This window comes from Colletotrichum destructivum, chromosome 1, assembly GCF_034447905.1.
Source record: "Colletotrichum destructivum chromosome 1, complete sequence".
Taxonomy (NCBI): domain Eukaryota; kingdom Fungi; phylum Ascomycota; class Sordariomycetes; order Glomerellales; family Glomerellaceae; genus Colletotrichum; species Colletotrichum destructivum.
Window position 1 is genome coordinate 2,251,178 of NC_085896.1, and position 14,066 is coordinate 2,265,243.

General features: G+C 56.5%; 4 protein-coding genes across 4 annotated transcripts; all 4 read left to right on the forward strand.

Moving 5' to 3' along the window:
• Positions 1-815: 815 nt before the first annotated feature.
• On the forward strand, positions 816-1,049 carry CDEST_00694 (uncharacterized protein; the record flags this gene model as incomplete). The annotated part of the gene is made up of 1 exon (XM_062916853.1): positions 816-1,049. The coding sequence occupies one exon, from the start codon at positions 816-818 to the stop codon at positions 1,047-1,049; it is 234 nt and encodes a 77-aa protein (XP_062772904.1).
• Positions 1,050-2,742: 1,693 nt separating this feature from the next.
• On the forward strand, positions 2,743-2,970 carry CDEST_00695 (uncharacterized protein; the record flags this gene model as incomplete). Its single annotated transcript, XM_062916854.1, has 1 exon — positions 2,743-2,970. One exon carries the CDS (start codon positions 2,743-2,745, stop codon positions 2,968-2,970), a length of 228 nt encoding a protein of 75 aa, XP_062772905.1.
• Positions 2,971-7,383: 4,413 nt separating this feature from the next.
• On the forward strand, positions 7,384-7,783 carry CDEST_00696 (uncharacterized protein; the record flags this gene model as incomplete). Its single annotated transcript, XM_062916855.1, has 1 exon — positions 7,384-7,783. The coding sequence occupies one exon, from the start codon at positions 7,384-7,386 to the stop codon at positions 7,774-7,776; it is 393 nt and encodes a 130-aa protein (XP_062772906.1). The 3' UTR covers positions 7,777-7,783.
• A 2,076-nt stretch (positions 7,784-9,859) lies between these two features.
• CDEST_00697 (Putative armadillo-like helical, pumilio domain-containing protein) lies at positions 9,860-14,059 on the forward strand. Its single transcript, XM_062916856.1, has 4 exons — positions 9,860-10,652; positions 10,951-11,104; positions 11,200-12,650; positions 12,788-14,059. The coding sequence occupies exons 1-4, from the start codon at positions 10,641-10,643 to the stop codon at positions 13,679-13,681; spliced, it is 2,511 nt and encodes an 836-aa protein (XP_062772907.1). The 5' UTR covers positions 9,860-10,640; the 3' UTR covers positions 13,682-14,059.
• The last annotated feature ends 7 nt before the right edge of the window (positions 14,060-14,066 follow it).

Here is a 14,066-nt window from a genome sequence, read left to right on the forward strand (position 1 = left end):
TTACCCACCCTCCCGTCGCCTCGCCTTCGCTTCTCTCCTCTCCGCCCACTCCCCCTCCCCTGAGCCAAAGCGAGGATGGGAACCACCTAGGCTTCCCATGAGGTACACCAGTACGAGTGAGTATACACACACGTACGCGCCCTCGATCTCACCCCTTTCTCTCAGGATCACGGAAAACACGACATCACGGCGCGTACTCCATTGACCACCGTCCAAGGTTGCTGCTGGCTTGAGCTCTCTACTTCCGCCCAAGCCGGCTTACCATGCCGTCGTCGTCAACTGATAAGCCGGCTGTCCCGCTTCGGCCTTGCGCTGCTGGGTACACCCACGAAGGCAAAGGTTCGGAGACACGACAAGCCAGCCACAAGGCGGTCGGTCCTTCGTGGACGTCGTCGTCAAATCAGGTTTGCTGACTCCCGCTCCATTCTAGAAGCACCTCATCCCGCCATCTCTTCCACCTTTTCGCGGCGGCAACCTCCCGATGCCAGAAATAGCTTCAAAGTCCAAGCTTGTGGGACACGGTCCACATTATCGACTCCAGCCGGAAAAGAGCCTCTTGGCCCACGACTCTCGGTTATCCTACACCACGAAATTACGGCTCACAAATAACTCTTTCAACGCACATGTCCTATGTTCTGCCCATGTCGCAACAATGCAAGCATAGCCTTTTCGTCCGGCTCCGCCTCCCGGCTCCTATTGTCGCAGATCATCCCTTTCGGGAACTCCTCCAAGATTTCCTGGAATTACCGTTGCCCCTTGGAGACAAACGAACCTTCTCTTCATCTCGTCTGTTATGAGCCACGTTGCATTGCTTAATGCAGCGACCACCTCTTATCCCTCAACCCGTGTATCTCCACGTCCAATGCAACATGGACGCCTCGTCTGTCATCACCGAGCACACCGAACTTACCGAACCTGTGCTCGGTCCTGGGATGTGGCGCAAGCCACTCTGGACGCCGTTTCGTGGCGTCAGCTCGGCCCGCTTCACAAGACGCCACAGCAAGACGGATGGGACCTTTCCCTCAAATATCGCTGTTCCCCTCGAATGAGAAATCAATGGTCACGATGTCGTGCCCAATTCTTCCATTCACCAGCCGTCAACAGACTCTAAAACAGCGATCAAGCGATCATGGCGACCACACTTTAGGGCCTGCTCAGCGGACATACGGCCCCCCCCCCCCCCCCCGACGCAGCAGATGCTTCATCGGGTCTCTCGCAACCCGCCGCCACCGCTCCATAGCCTTCTCAATGTTGCCTGTTTGCCTACCACATCGCTCTTCTTGGGGGTGGCCGCATATCTTACTGCAAGAGCGGAGAAGACGACCTGTCTAGCTGCGTCCCAGACCCGAGCAATTCCTACAAGCATCCTGGTTCTCGCCAGATGGTTCCTAACAATCGACTCGATATGGCGACAGCAGTTTTGCTTTCTTAAAGCGACTAACCCTTCGGAGCCGCCTTTCGGGGAATGGCCCCGCACAGAAGAGCCCTCAACGGCCATCATGCTGCCCACCAAGTATGATTCGCAAATACGACGCCGCCGACGATGCCTCAACGCCCATCAAGCGGTGAGACAGCTTTAGAAGCATGGCGCATAGCCCCGGGCCTCGACAGTTTGAACACGCTGGACATGCGGTCGAATGACTGTCATCGTCCAAGCACTCGAAGATGCAAGGACAGGCCATCAGGATGCAAGATATTGAGCTTCCCGGCAGCCGACTCCTGCCCTGCCACAACTACCACAAAGGACTTCAGGCGGCAGTGTCTGATGGCGATGTGCAGCCACATATCCATGAATTTGGACCCACGCAGTATCAGCTCTTGCTTGGGTTTATGCGAGTGCAATTATCCATTGCCATACAGCGAAAGGCCCGCGATGGCCGCCATTGCCAATCATGTTGGACTCTTTTTTCCAGACCAATCATGGCTGGAGGCGGTGTGGCACTCTTCAGCGGTGCTGCAAGTGAAACCATATTCGAAATTGTCTAAGATGATGCCGCTCGATTCACGGTCCTTGCTACTTGGGAGCACCGGCAACACGTGCGGATCTTTGGTGGCTATATCGGCGTCAGTGACTGCAAGATCGAAATGTTGATCGCCCCGAATGTCTCGGCGTGGTTTGCTGGCAATGTCTGGTATTGGGAAGCAAATTCCGTTTGACCTATGCGGAAGAAGCAAATCCGAGTCGGACGGTGATTTGGCTGACCACAGATATCATTTCCTGCCAACGAAAGTGTCCTCGTCTTGCCCCGGCGGCTGATCGGACCTAGGAATCTTGACTCCTCTTATTGGGGAGAATGTGATCGTGGAAGCTTAATGTTGCACGTCGTTGAGTTAGCCGACAACGGCGTTGCTTTGGACGTTTGCAATGGCCAATGTAAGTGATCTGATAACTTTGGTTCGCGGCGGACGGGCGGGCGGCAGTGCTTTTCATCGCCAGATTGTTGTGTTCTTCTCATATTTGGCCATCATCCGGACAGGCCTGCTGAAAGGGGAGCATAACCTTGACGGTTCATACCAGAGAATTTGAATCTCGAGGTTGGACGGGTATCACATCAGTCCAGTCTACCGCTTGATGGGCCGGCGGAGAAGCCAAGGTTCGAGTATTAAAAGCGATACAGAAAGAGTCACTGTCTTCTAGAGCATTTCGAAGCAAGCAACGTGTCGTCGCATTATACACCATTAAAATGGACCACGATAAGAGCGTTCGATGGACAGCCTGGGTGTGAAAGATACGCTTTGAAAATGGTGTCGGGACTGAATACTGAAGAGGGCTTGGCCGGGGGCGATTCTACGTTCTCATGCCACATGATCACCACAGCGAAAACTCACGGGGCCGGACTAGGATGGCTCAGAGACGACAACAAGAGAAACAGCAAGTCCAGGTTCCAACACAGGATTCCCAAGTTCCTCATGCCCGGTTTTGTTATGCAATGCGGCCTTGTCCGACAGCGTCGCCATCAAGGCAACTGACGGAACAGGCCGTTGGGACTCAGGGATGAAAAGCGCTCTGTGACTGGCCCCTTTCAACCGGCTAAGTTGAAACGCTGAAACAACGACACCCCCGCTAGAGTGGGGTTCAATCCGGGTTTGAACTCCGAGGGGCGGTCCGCCAGGGTCCCGGGGGGGTTCATAATTGCCATGGGGGGAAATAGGTCCATTTCCGAAGTTCCAAGAAGCCCAGTAACGATCAAAGGAGACGAAGGAAGTCCAGGCGCGAAGCGGTGTGCCATGCAACCGCACGTTGAGTACTGAGGTCGCACCCGTGAGAGATGTCGCAAAGTGACGCACAGCAGAGACGGGAGAGCAGGTATCGTGCTCAGTGCGCTTCATTCCCCCTAGTTGGAAGAAATCGTCCTTGAACAAGGAGACGAGTGTTTGGCGGGCACAGCGCATTGAGAAGACGGAAACGGGGGGGATAGCCTGCGAAACATGTCAAACCCCACCGAAGAGGGCCAACCCACACCAAGACGACGGCTACCAGCTTGGAGCTTGGGGCCGGCGTGTCTTTGACGTCGTTGAGGGGCTAGGGGGGGGGGGGGGCGCCCCAGACGCAGTGTGACGCTGCGCAAGAATCTACTCGATCAAGCTCTTTTCTTGGTGTTACACACGCCAACACTAGCAAGCGAAGAGGGCGGCGGCGGGAACGGCTTGGCTCGCGTGGGTGCTTCAAACGAGCCCTTCCCTTAGCTAGCACCGACGCCGTGGTCGTCAACACGGCGCCTCGACTTGCTGTAGGATACTTTTGTCCTTGTTTGCCATGCTAACGGGGCCGATGTAAATGTGTCTAGGGTTGACAGACAGGGGCGGGCGGGCATGTTGGGACGGAAAAGGTTTACTTACTTGCGTAGATTGAGACGACCGGGCCTGTGGACTGGTTCGTACCAGACGGGAACATGGAACGGAACGGCTGGCTCGTTTAATCAGCCGAGGGATGGCAGAAGACGCACATACCGGCGCGACCGCCAGCTACATTATCACATTCCTGGCACAAAGGGTCAAGAGAAGAAGATGCGTGGAGTCAGAACAGGAACTCATCCAAGGGGTTGCGCCGATTTTCAGCTCTCCGCTCCGAGATGAGGTTGCACTCGATGCCCATTCCTTCATGTACCACCACCCCCCCGCCCTCTTTACCTTTCTTCCCCTGGGCACTGTCATCTTTGAGGATGGAGGCTACGACCGTGCTGTTTACTCGGCATGCAGCCGGCGGGGGCCATATTGTTTTGTTTCCTCCCTTCGGCATGACTTGTGTTATTGTCAACTTGATGACAATGCCGACACAATGAAGGTGCTCCGTAGATGAAGCGACCGGGTAACCTGTGTTGGCCATGCCAGGGGGGTGCACCGCCGTTGCCATTCCCCCTCCAACAGCCGGTCCAGACCTGTCAACGACCAAAAAAAGCAGATACAGACACGGGTGTTATACCATACATACGTGGTCGCCCTTCGAGACCGTCTGCATGTTGCACTCTCTTGCCCTCCCTTCCCCTTCCTGTCGACCGAGTTCCACAAGCTCGCACAGGTTTCGATTCACAAGCACACGACGGCGAGGCGGACCAGAGTAGGGCGTGTGACACCAGAGCAGTGCTGGATTGCAGCAGGGTTCTTTTTTCCTCTCTTTTCCGCAGAGTTGAGCCCTCATTTTGGGAGGCGAGCACTACCCTTCTCGGACAAAGGCGAAGCGATACAGAACGAGGGAGCACGCGACATGGCACACGGCACCTCTGCGCGTTTTCCTGGACCAACCCCCTGCACGTGCCGAGGAAGCTGCATGCTGAAGAAACGGCAATCCATCTCTCTCATGTGTCGCTTTTCTCACCTTTGAGGGCTTTGGCCGCTGTTCTGCCCCGGAATCCCTGACGATCACACAGGAACCTGGTTGGAACGTGACCAAGAGGTACACATCGCCGCACCCTGACCCTGCTTGTTCCACGCCCCCTTCCGGCACGCAAGATTCAAAGTGAGGTGCGGCACGACACGGCGCTGAGACGGAGAGACACCTGGAGGGGCATTGGACAGAAAGGAAAATCCGGGGTTCTGACGTGAGTGAGGCTGGCGGCGACTTCTCAAACCTCAAGCCACGCCTCGCACGGGGCTATTATTACCATCAATCACCAATGGCACCATTAGCACCAACTCGAAGATGTAGCTATTCGGTGCGGACAACGACAGGTTTGGCCGTCCACAGGGCGAGAAGCAAAGCAAACAAGCAGCGGCTGGCTGCTCGGCTGGCTGCTCGTCATCGGGTATTCTCTTTCACACTCGACGATCCACCCAGCTGTTGCAGGAGTTGTGGTCCCTCACCATCCCATCCCTGGGCACTGGGCCCTGGCTCAGGCTTCCTCACATTAACTGACCCCTTGTTATAATTCCACCGCAATGAGCGGCGTGCTGTTGCCTCTAGTGCCGTTGCCTGCCAGCGTGGGTACTGTCGAGCTCGGGTTAATCTTGTCTAGCTGTTCGTTACATGACTTATGGAATACCTCGGGGACGGTACTACGCAAGCCACAGTCGAGAGGGGGCAATCAACCGTAGGCGCGGAGTTGTCTCTCAACAGCAGCCGTCCCTTGTCTGTATCATTTCGCCTGCAGTGATCTTCGGGCGACACCAGCTCTGCGGGGAAAACGTTGTCTCTGAAAGACATCAGTCTGCTTGCCTGTTTGTTTCTGGGAGAAGAGACAACCGTCATCCGCCGCTCCAAGGTGGTGGAGGCACCCAACAGCCATTTGTCCGCTCTATACAGTCTTGGCCAGCGAAGCGTGGACGGCATCGCATGCCCTATTGCATCTCGTTCTACCTTTCGTCTTCCTCCAACAACTTTTGTCGACGAGTGAGGGCCTCCAATGAAACAGACCGCTCGTCGGACGCTAAAAGTTCCCTTTCCTCCCCCCGGCAGACGGGGCCTTGTCTGGTCTTAACTCGTCTCGCCCTAGCGCCTCTCTGTCCGTGGCCTCCCTCGATTGAAGTTGTCCTCACATTGCCCAGCCCAGATTCCTCTAAACGTGTCGAGACTCAGATCAGACCCGACCCTAACCCTCGGACCGCCAACGGTACGGGAGCATACAGGATAGGTAGGACGACCTCGCCAACTCGTCTGGTGTTGGAGAAGGAAGCCTCTGAGTTCTGTCTGATGTCGCCAGACACCACCCATGAATTTTTGGGTCCCGATGGAGAATGAGCAAGATCTTGTCGATCAGCGGCGATTCGTCTTCCACCCCGGGGAAAAAGGGGGACTCTTCTCACGACGACGACGACGACTCGCCGACCAATCCCGTCGTTCATCTTCTCCGCTTCGTGTCTCGAACCCGCCTAGTCGAACCCGCCTACGGCTGGCTCTGCTTTCGTGCACCAACGCCCGCGCCCACGACCGTACGGAGGAGGAGCCCTAGCAAAGCGGGAGACTGGCCGCCTTGTTCCATCCGGTCTGGTCTGGTCTGGCCGCCTTTGGATCTCATCCATATCTGTCTCTGACGCTTGCCCTCTGGCTCCGCAGTGGCTCACACTCCCGGCTCCGCGCGCTGCATCTCATCCGCATTCTCGCATCGACCAGCGAAGCAACACGAACCCCCTTCTCAAACGCAGCGCGGACACATTCCACTCTCCTTTGCCCTAGGGACCTCCGGCGCAGATAAGCATTGAACGGACCACGACGGCATCAGATACACACGCGCTTCTACCTGGGCAACTGGGCCTGTGTTAGTCTCATTCTCTTTCTCTCTCTCTCTCTCTCTCCCTCTTTTTTCTCTCTTTTTTTCTTCTTCTTCTTCTTCCTTGGTTTTCCCACCAGCTTGCAAGCTGCATCACACGAAACACCCCTGATCCCGGCCTCCTTCCCCCGTCTGTATTCGCACGCTTTGTTCATTGAGCACTTTCGGACCATCATCCTGTCAGTCAACCATACAATAGGTGCACCGCATTCCCTCCGTCTGCAAATATTCATGAACGGGACGAGATGTACAGCGCGTGCCTATAGAAGCAACAGCAGCAGTGATAGCAGTGCCATAGCAGTGTCATAGCAGTAGTGATGGAAGAATCAGATTCACAGCAGGACCTTAGAAAGCTTGAGAGTCGCGTTTCTCGCGTTTCTCGGTCTCGGTCCCCGCACACCTCCGCTGCAAGGACCTTTGGCCATTCAAGAGTCGGGTACGGATACTTTTCTGGCCTGTTTGGCCTGGTTGTTGTACGTACAGCAAGTGCCTCGGCCAAACAAGGTCATGGACAAAGTACCGCTGTGGCAGTCTGGCTTAGGGGCTTGACATGATTGCAACATCAACGTCTCTCCCTGTCGTGCCTGTGGGCAGCCGTGGTCTGGCAATCGCAAATCACCAATTCATTCCAAAGAAAGAATAAGGAAGTGGCTGCTCCAGTCATTCGTCTAGTCTCCAGATGTGGTGGTGGTGGTGTTGGTCTGAAGTCTATTTCATATCATCTGGAACCACGCCTCTCGTTTGCAGTTTTCCGTCGCTCTTCTCTTCCGTCCACCTCGTCTCGTTTTTCTTGTCCGAACAACGCGCTTCGTCGTTTGCCCATCCACCACCACACCTTTTGTGCCTGTCAGGGCCCGTCTTGCCGACAACGTCTGCCGGACTTAATCTCAGGGAACATATCTTGCACGGCCGAAGAGAGAGAGAAAGAGAGAGACTGGACGACATTTGGGAAGCCCGAGCACGGCACCTCGGTACCACAAGTAGATACAAAGTTTGCACATATATGGCACGCACCAGGCGAGGTACCCACGGCAGACACACATACACCAGACACATACGCACGTACGCGTGACAGGCCACATTGACGCTTCGTCCCGATATTTATCGACGTTTCGAACCCTCCGGGAGAGGCAGAGCTTTGTGCACTGCAAGTCCCCATCGAACGGCACTCGATATTAGTCGATGTCTCTTGCGACCGTTCTCTTGGGACCGTTTATCTGCACTCGTCGTCTTTCTTACCCGCCTCTTCCTCGAGCACGCTCGGCCCGGTCTTCATCGTCTTGATCGTCTGGCCTCGACAACAGACCTTGCAGTTGCATCCAAGTGGCGGACATCGACGGTAGTTTGCTTCCAGCGGGCGTTCAAGACGATCGATACCTCTCTGCGTGCGCCCATCGCAGCCCAGCTTGGTCAGACTCGGACTCAGACTCATATTCCAGAGTACATACACACACATACCCACACGTCTTACATAGGGACCTCTCCGTCGCCAAGGGTACCTCGGCACCTCAGCAGTTATTAGCTGCCTCTCGACTCTGAACGCACGCATAAACCGTCCATACAACAATAAAGCTGCAAACGAACATTAGCCTTTTCCCACGCTTTCCCTCTCTCGGCCAAGCCACATACACATACACATCTCGCATCATTTGGAGACGAACGACGCCGACAACGCACGAGCCAAAGACACCGTTTCCGCTTTTGCAGCGGGGAAAAAAAGAAGAAGAAAAATAAAGGAAGGAAAGGAATAGAGAGAGAGGAGAGAAGTCGTCATTGCTTGCCTTTCTACATACCTCCATACCTCCATAACAGTTTCTTGCCTACCTACCCGGACACGAATTGAGAGGGGGGGAAAAAAGGTTCAACAGAACAGTGCAGGAAGAGGGAAAGATAAATTCGGTAAGTTCATCAGTCTGTCTGTCTGTCTGTCTGCGCGTCTGTCCGTCCCCGTCCTTTTATCTCATTTTCTTTGGTTTGTCCCTCGCTAAGTTTGCCCTGTGCTTTGGATGCGATGACGGGGGGGGGGGGGGGGGGGGGCAACCGCCAAACTATCTGTCAGTTGCAAGTTGCAAGTGCACCCACCGCCTTCCCACCTTCCCACCTTCTCTCCCCCTTCCTCCGCTCCCTCCTCCGCCCCTTCCCCCACTACGTCCTTTTGTGCCTGCCTAGGGTACCTACCTACCTAGGTGTACCTTGCCTATTTCGATCAGTATTAGTCCCATGTTTCTGCAGTGTCTGGCTGGCTCTCCTCCCTCTCCTCCCGTCCTCCCTCCTATGCTCGCCATTATCCATTTCCATTTCCATTCCCATTCCCATTCATTGCACTGCATTGCACTGCATCGCCTTGTCTTCTCTGCTACGTCAATGCTGCCTGCTTGGTAGACACATTATCCATACATACCTACACTGCATTCCATCCCATCGTCGACGAGTCCATGTCTGGTGCGTCCGTCACTCAAGACTCCTGTCGAGAGTTCAAGGTGGCCCAAATCTTCAAGGTACCTACCCCTTCGGCCTTCTACCAGCTGCACCCAAGGTACCTTACTCACCTTGCCTACCCACCCACCTCTGCTGCACCTTTGCACCTCTGCACCTCTGCACCACCCCTCCGGTCCCGTCCATCCCATGCCCTGGGCAAGTGGACAAGAACCAAGACCCAAGACGAAGAAGCTCCAGGTTCAGCTCTCCCCTTCAAACCTCCCTCTCCACTCCCCCCTCCTCCCTTCAGCCCCCCCCCCCCTCCCCAGTCAGTAGACGTCCCAGTGGATGCCTCCGGTCTTCAGTTCGCAGCACCAGCACCCAGCACCCAGCACCAGTGCAACCTGTACCCTGAACCCGAACTCCAAGGGTGGTGGTGCGTCAACGTCGTCCCAGGCAAGCGCCAACCAAAACCAGGCGACAAGACTGAAAAAAATCTCCTACAAAGTTATTAGCTGCCCGCTCCCGTCTGGGACCGTCGCCCCAGCTGTCAGCGGGCGCTCCATCATCAATCAACCTAATCAGCCTTACCACGGACGCTTGATCTTGGCCTGTCGGGTGTTTCCCCCCATCTCTTCCCTCTCTTCCCTTAATTTTTTATTATTTTTGATCTTGTCCATTCCCCCGTTCCATTGAATCGATTCCTCGTCCTGCTTCGTCATCCTTTCCCGCCCTCATTCCGCATCCCTCTCTTCCCACAATCGCCTCCCACATACTCACTCATCTCTCTCTCTCATTCCCACTCAATATCTCTCCCTCTCTCTCTCTCTGTCTCTCTCACATTCAAACTCACACTCACACTCACACACACACACACACACACTCTCTCTCTCTCTCTCTCTTTCGCGCAGGGCCCGCTTACTTTTTATTGTTTCGTGCTACATAATCCTCCCCTCCCCAAAAAAAAACTCCCCATCCGCACACTACAAAGACTTATCCCTCACTCTATTGCTCCTTCTCGTCTCCTCCCTCACTCCCTCACGACGCAAAGCGCCCCCAACAATCCACCCTGCTTCGCGCTAGATTTTCCGCCCCCAGTCTGCCTGGTTTTGCTGACGCCCGCCGGTTGTCTCCCTTCCATTTTAGCCCGCGCAATAGAGGATTCCTGGAGAAAGCTCCTGCCGCTTAAGACAATCAACTTTACACCTACTTCGTATATAATTCACGAACGGGAAGCCGAAACAAAACCCAGCAACCAACCACAACAGCCAACCACTCACTCGTGGCCGACACTCGACCTTTACCTGTGTGCGTCGCGCTACCGGCCAGCCACCGCACACTCAACCTCTGTGTGTGATAGACGACGGTCGACAGACGACAGGCGCCCCGACTCGTGCCGCCATCGCAATCACCCATCTCGAAACTCTCGATCCCCCGCTCCCGCTTCACCCCCGGCCCTCAACCCTCGACCGCACTCGTGCGACTGTCTCTGCTGCAACACAGAGACCGCCCGCGAACATGACGACCACCGTAAGTTTGCGCTCCCGTTTACTCCACGTGAGGTCCGATGGGGAGGACCAGATGCAAGCCCCCTCCCTCCGGGTCGCCGACATGCGAGCGCGCGGCCGTGTGTGTCAAGGACTGCGTCCTGCTAGCGCCCCGTCATGGCCCTTGGCTCGAGTCGCTCACTCGGCGCTCGGAACTTCGCCTAGACCTGGCAAACTGCTCAAAAAAGCTTGCCTCGCGCCTCGTTACCTCCCACCTTCCTCCAATCCCCTCCCTCTTCTCACACATGGCTGCCACTCTGCTAACCTGCCACGTCCTTCAGGCCCGGCCAACAGGTCGCTACGGAAGCTTCCCAATGGCAAACGGCCAGAACGAAAAGCAGGCCCCGGCCGTCCCTCCCACCTTCGCCGCCTCAAACCTCTATTCACAAAATATCTGGACCTCCACCTATGGCGGCGCCAAGAGAGACACTAGAGGTAACGAATGTCCTGCGACGACCCCCAGAACCAGACATAGCCTCTGAGGCTCTCTCTGCATGATGACCGAGGCTGACCTATTCCATCACCACCAGGCCCCGAAGACTCCTTCTCCGGACAGCCCTCCGGCTCCAGCGCCCTCAGAGAGAATTCGGAGGCCGAGACCTGGGGCCAGAGACCCTGGAACCCGGACAGCCAGACTCGGACCGCCTCCGGCAGCGCCTCTCCCAACCGTACCCGCGACAGCCTGCACAGCACCACTTCCTTCTTCGACAACAATGCCGTCGGCCAGGGACGTTCCCTCATTAACGGCCGCCCCAAGTCATACCTTGAGGATGACAAGGAGAACACGGCCTTCGCGCCCAGCTACAACAGCCCCTTTGACGCCACCTACGCGAGGCAGGAGAAGCGCGGCTCGAAAGACAATGCCTACCTGAGCCTTGGCGTCGTTGGCGCTCCCTCGAGAGACAGCAGCATCCCTCCCTCGCGTCAGTCGGACGATTCCCAGCACCACTCGCCCCCGGCCTTCCGAGACACATTTGGCTACGGCCACACGCCGAGCAACTCGATTACCTCGTCCCGCCCGGTCATCCCCGGCCACTCTTCCTCCTTCCCCACCCAGACCACCAACAACCGCGCCTTCATGGCGAACGGTAGACAAATGGACGACGCCGACTTGGCCTCGCAGTTCAAGAAGTCCCTCACCCTCGACGAAGCCCAGAGCCTTGCCGCCGGCGCCCAGAACTTCCAGTTCAACCCCGTGTCCCAGCCCTGGAGGGGAGACGTCGCTGCTACCGGCGACGTCTACGCCGATGCCATGGCCCAATACCTCCCCCACAACAAGCGCAGCTCCGTCGTCGGTGCCTCGGGCGGCCAGTACCGCGTAGTAGCGAGCCCAAAGACATTCCCGCCCCAGTCGTCCGACCCCTGGGCCCAGAGGCAATCGCCCCGCGACCTGAGAATGGTCCCGGACGGTGACCGCCGGACGCCCGTCCCGGCCTTCATGCAAGCCCAGGCCCCCGCCTTCTACCCCGGCCCCTACTACAGCCCCAACTTCGCCGGCCAGTACCCTCCCCAGATGTTCGACCCCTACGGCAGGCCCTCGCTGCCTCTGCCAGGCTACGGTCTGCACATGGCGCCCTACTCCATCCCCGGCGTCATGCCTGTCCGGCCTGGCAAGGATCAGGACCCGGGCAAGGGCGTCCGGAGCCTGTTGCTGGAGGAGTTCAGGTCCAGCTCCAAGTCGAATAAACGGTATGAGCTCAAGGACATTTACGGCCACGTCGTCGAGTTCAGCGGCGACCAACATGGTTCAAGGTTTATCCAGCAGAAGCTCGAGACGGCCAATAGCGACGAGAAGGACCAGGTCTTCCGCGAGATCGAGCCCAACGCCATCCAGCTGATGAAGGACGTCTTTGGAAACTACGTCATCCAGAAATTTTTCGAGCACGGCAACCAGGTCCAGAAGAAGGTGCTGGCGTCGCAGATGAAGGGCAAGGTCGTCGACCTGTCGATGCAGATGTATGCTTGCAGGGTCGTGCAAAAGGTGTGTGGTGCCTATCCCGTCGATTCTCCATCCTTTCCCCTCTGGGTCTCTCTCTTTACGTGATCCACTCTTCTTCTCCTTCTTGCTCCTCATCTTTATCTCTTCAATTTTTTGGTTGAAACCTGCTAACGTTGTAGGCCCTTGAACACGTCCTCGTCGAGCAGCAGGCGGAGCTGGTCAAGGAACTGGAGCCCGAGATCCTCAAGGTCGTCAAGGACCAGAATGGCAACCACGTCGTACAGAAGATCATCGAGCTCGTTCCCCGCCAGTACATTGACTTCGTCATGGACTCGTTCCGCGGCCAGGTCAGCCAGCTGGCTGCCCACATGTACGCCTGCCGCGTCATCCAGCGCATGCTCGAGTACGGCACGGAACAGGACAAGGAGACCATCCTGGCCGAGCTCCACAGCTCCACGCAGGTCCTCATCACCGACCAGTACGGTAACTATGTCGTGCAGCACATCATCGAGCACGGCAAGTCCGAGGACCGCTCGAGAATCATTCAGCTCGTCATTGCGCAGCTCGTCACCCTGTCCAAGCACAAGTTCGCGTCCAACGTCGTCGAGAAGTGCATCCAGTACGGTACCGCCGAGGAGCGCAAGGGTATCCGGGAGCAGATCATCTCTCACGCCGCCGACGGTACCAGCTCGCTCCAGCTGATGATGAAGGACCAGTACGGAAACTACGTGATCCAGAAGCTGCTGAACCAGCTAGAGGGCGCTGAACGAGAGGCCTTTGTTGAGGAAATGAGGCCCCAGTTCAACACGCTGCGCAAGACGAGCACGAGCCGCCAGCTGGCGGCCATCGACAGGCTCATCTACGCGACGCAGACCCCCCCATCCAAGTCCGGAGGGTCCCAAGCCGACTCGACGGCCCCGACCCCGGTGCTGACGATGGAGCCCAACAGCCCGCAGAGCAGCAGCCCCCCCAGCACCAGTGCCAGCGCCGTCGGCGAGGTTGCGGAGGATGACAACCACAAGATCAGCGCCCGGGGCGGCGTCAGCCTCAAGGTGGAGGTAGACGAGGCCTAAACAGCACATGACACAACCAAGGGATGGGCGGCGGCGTCCGGGGTTGATTTGAGATATCACGAACATGCATCACGACGACGCCATGCGGATTTGATGATGCCGGCCGTGGGATGTCCCCCACGTGCCGGGCTTGTTTCAAAACGATGACAACTAATTCCTGTTTACATTTGACTGCTCTGAATATGCACCACCAAAAAAAAAATCAACAACACATACATGGTGGGAAATGGTCACCACAGTAGAAAATTGTCTGGACAAAGAAAGGGCAATGGAAAACATAGCAAGGGATGGACAAAACGGACACAATGGGTGTTGTTACATGTTCTACGTTTATTTTCCCAGGTAATGATTCTCAGAGCGACTAGGGGGGACGACTACAGGGGGG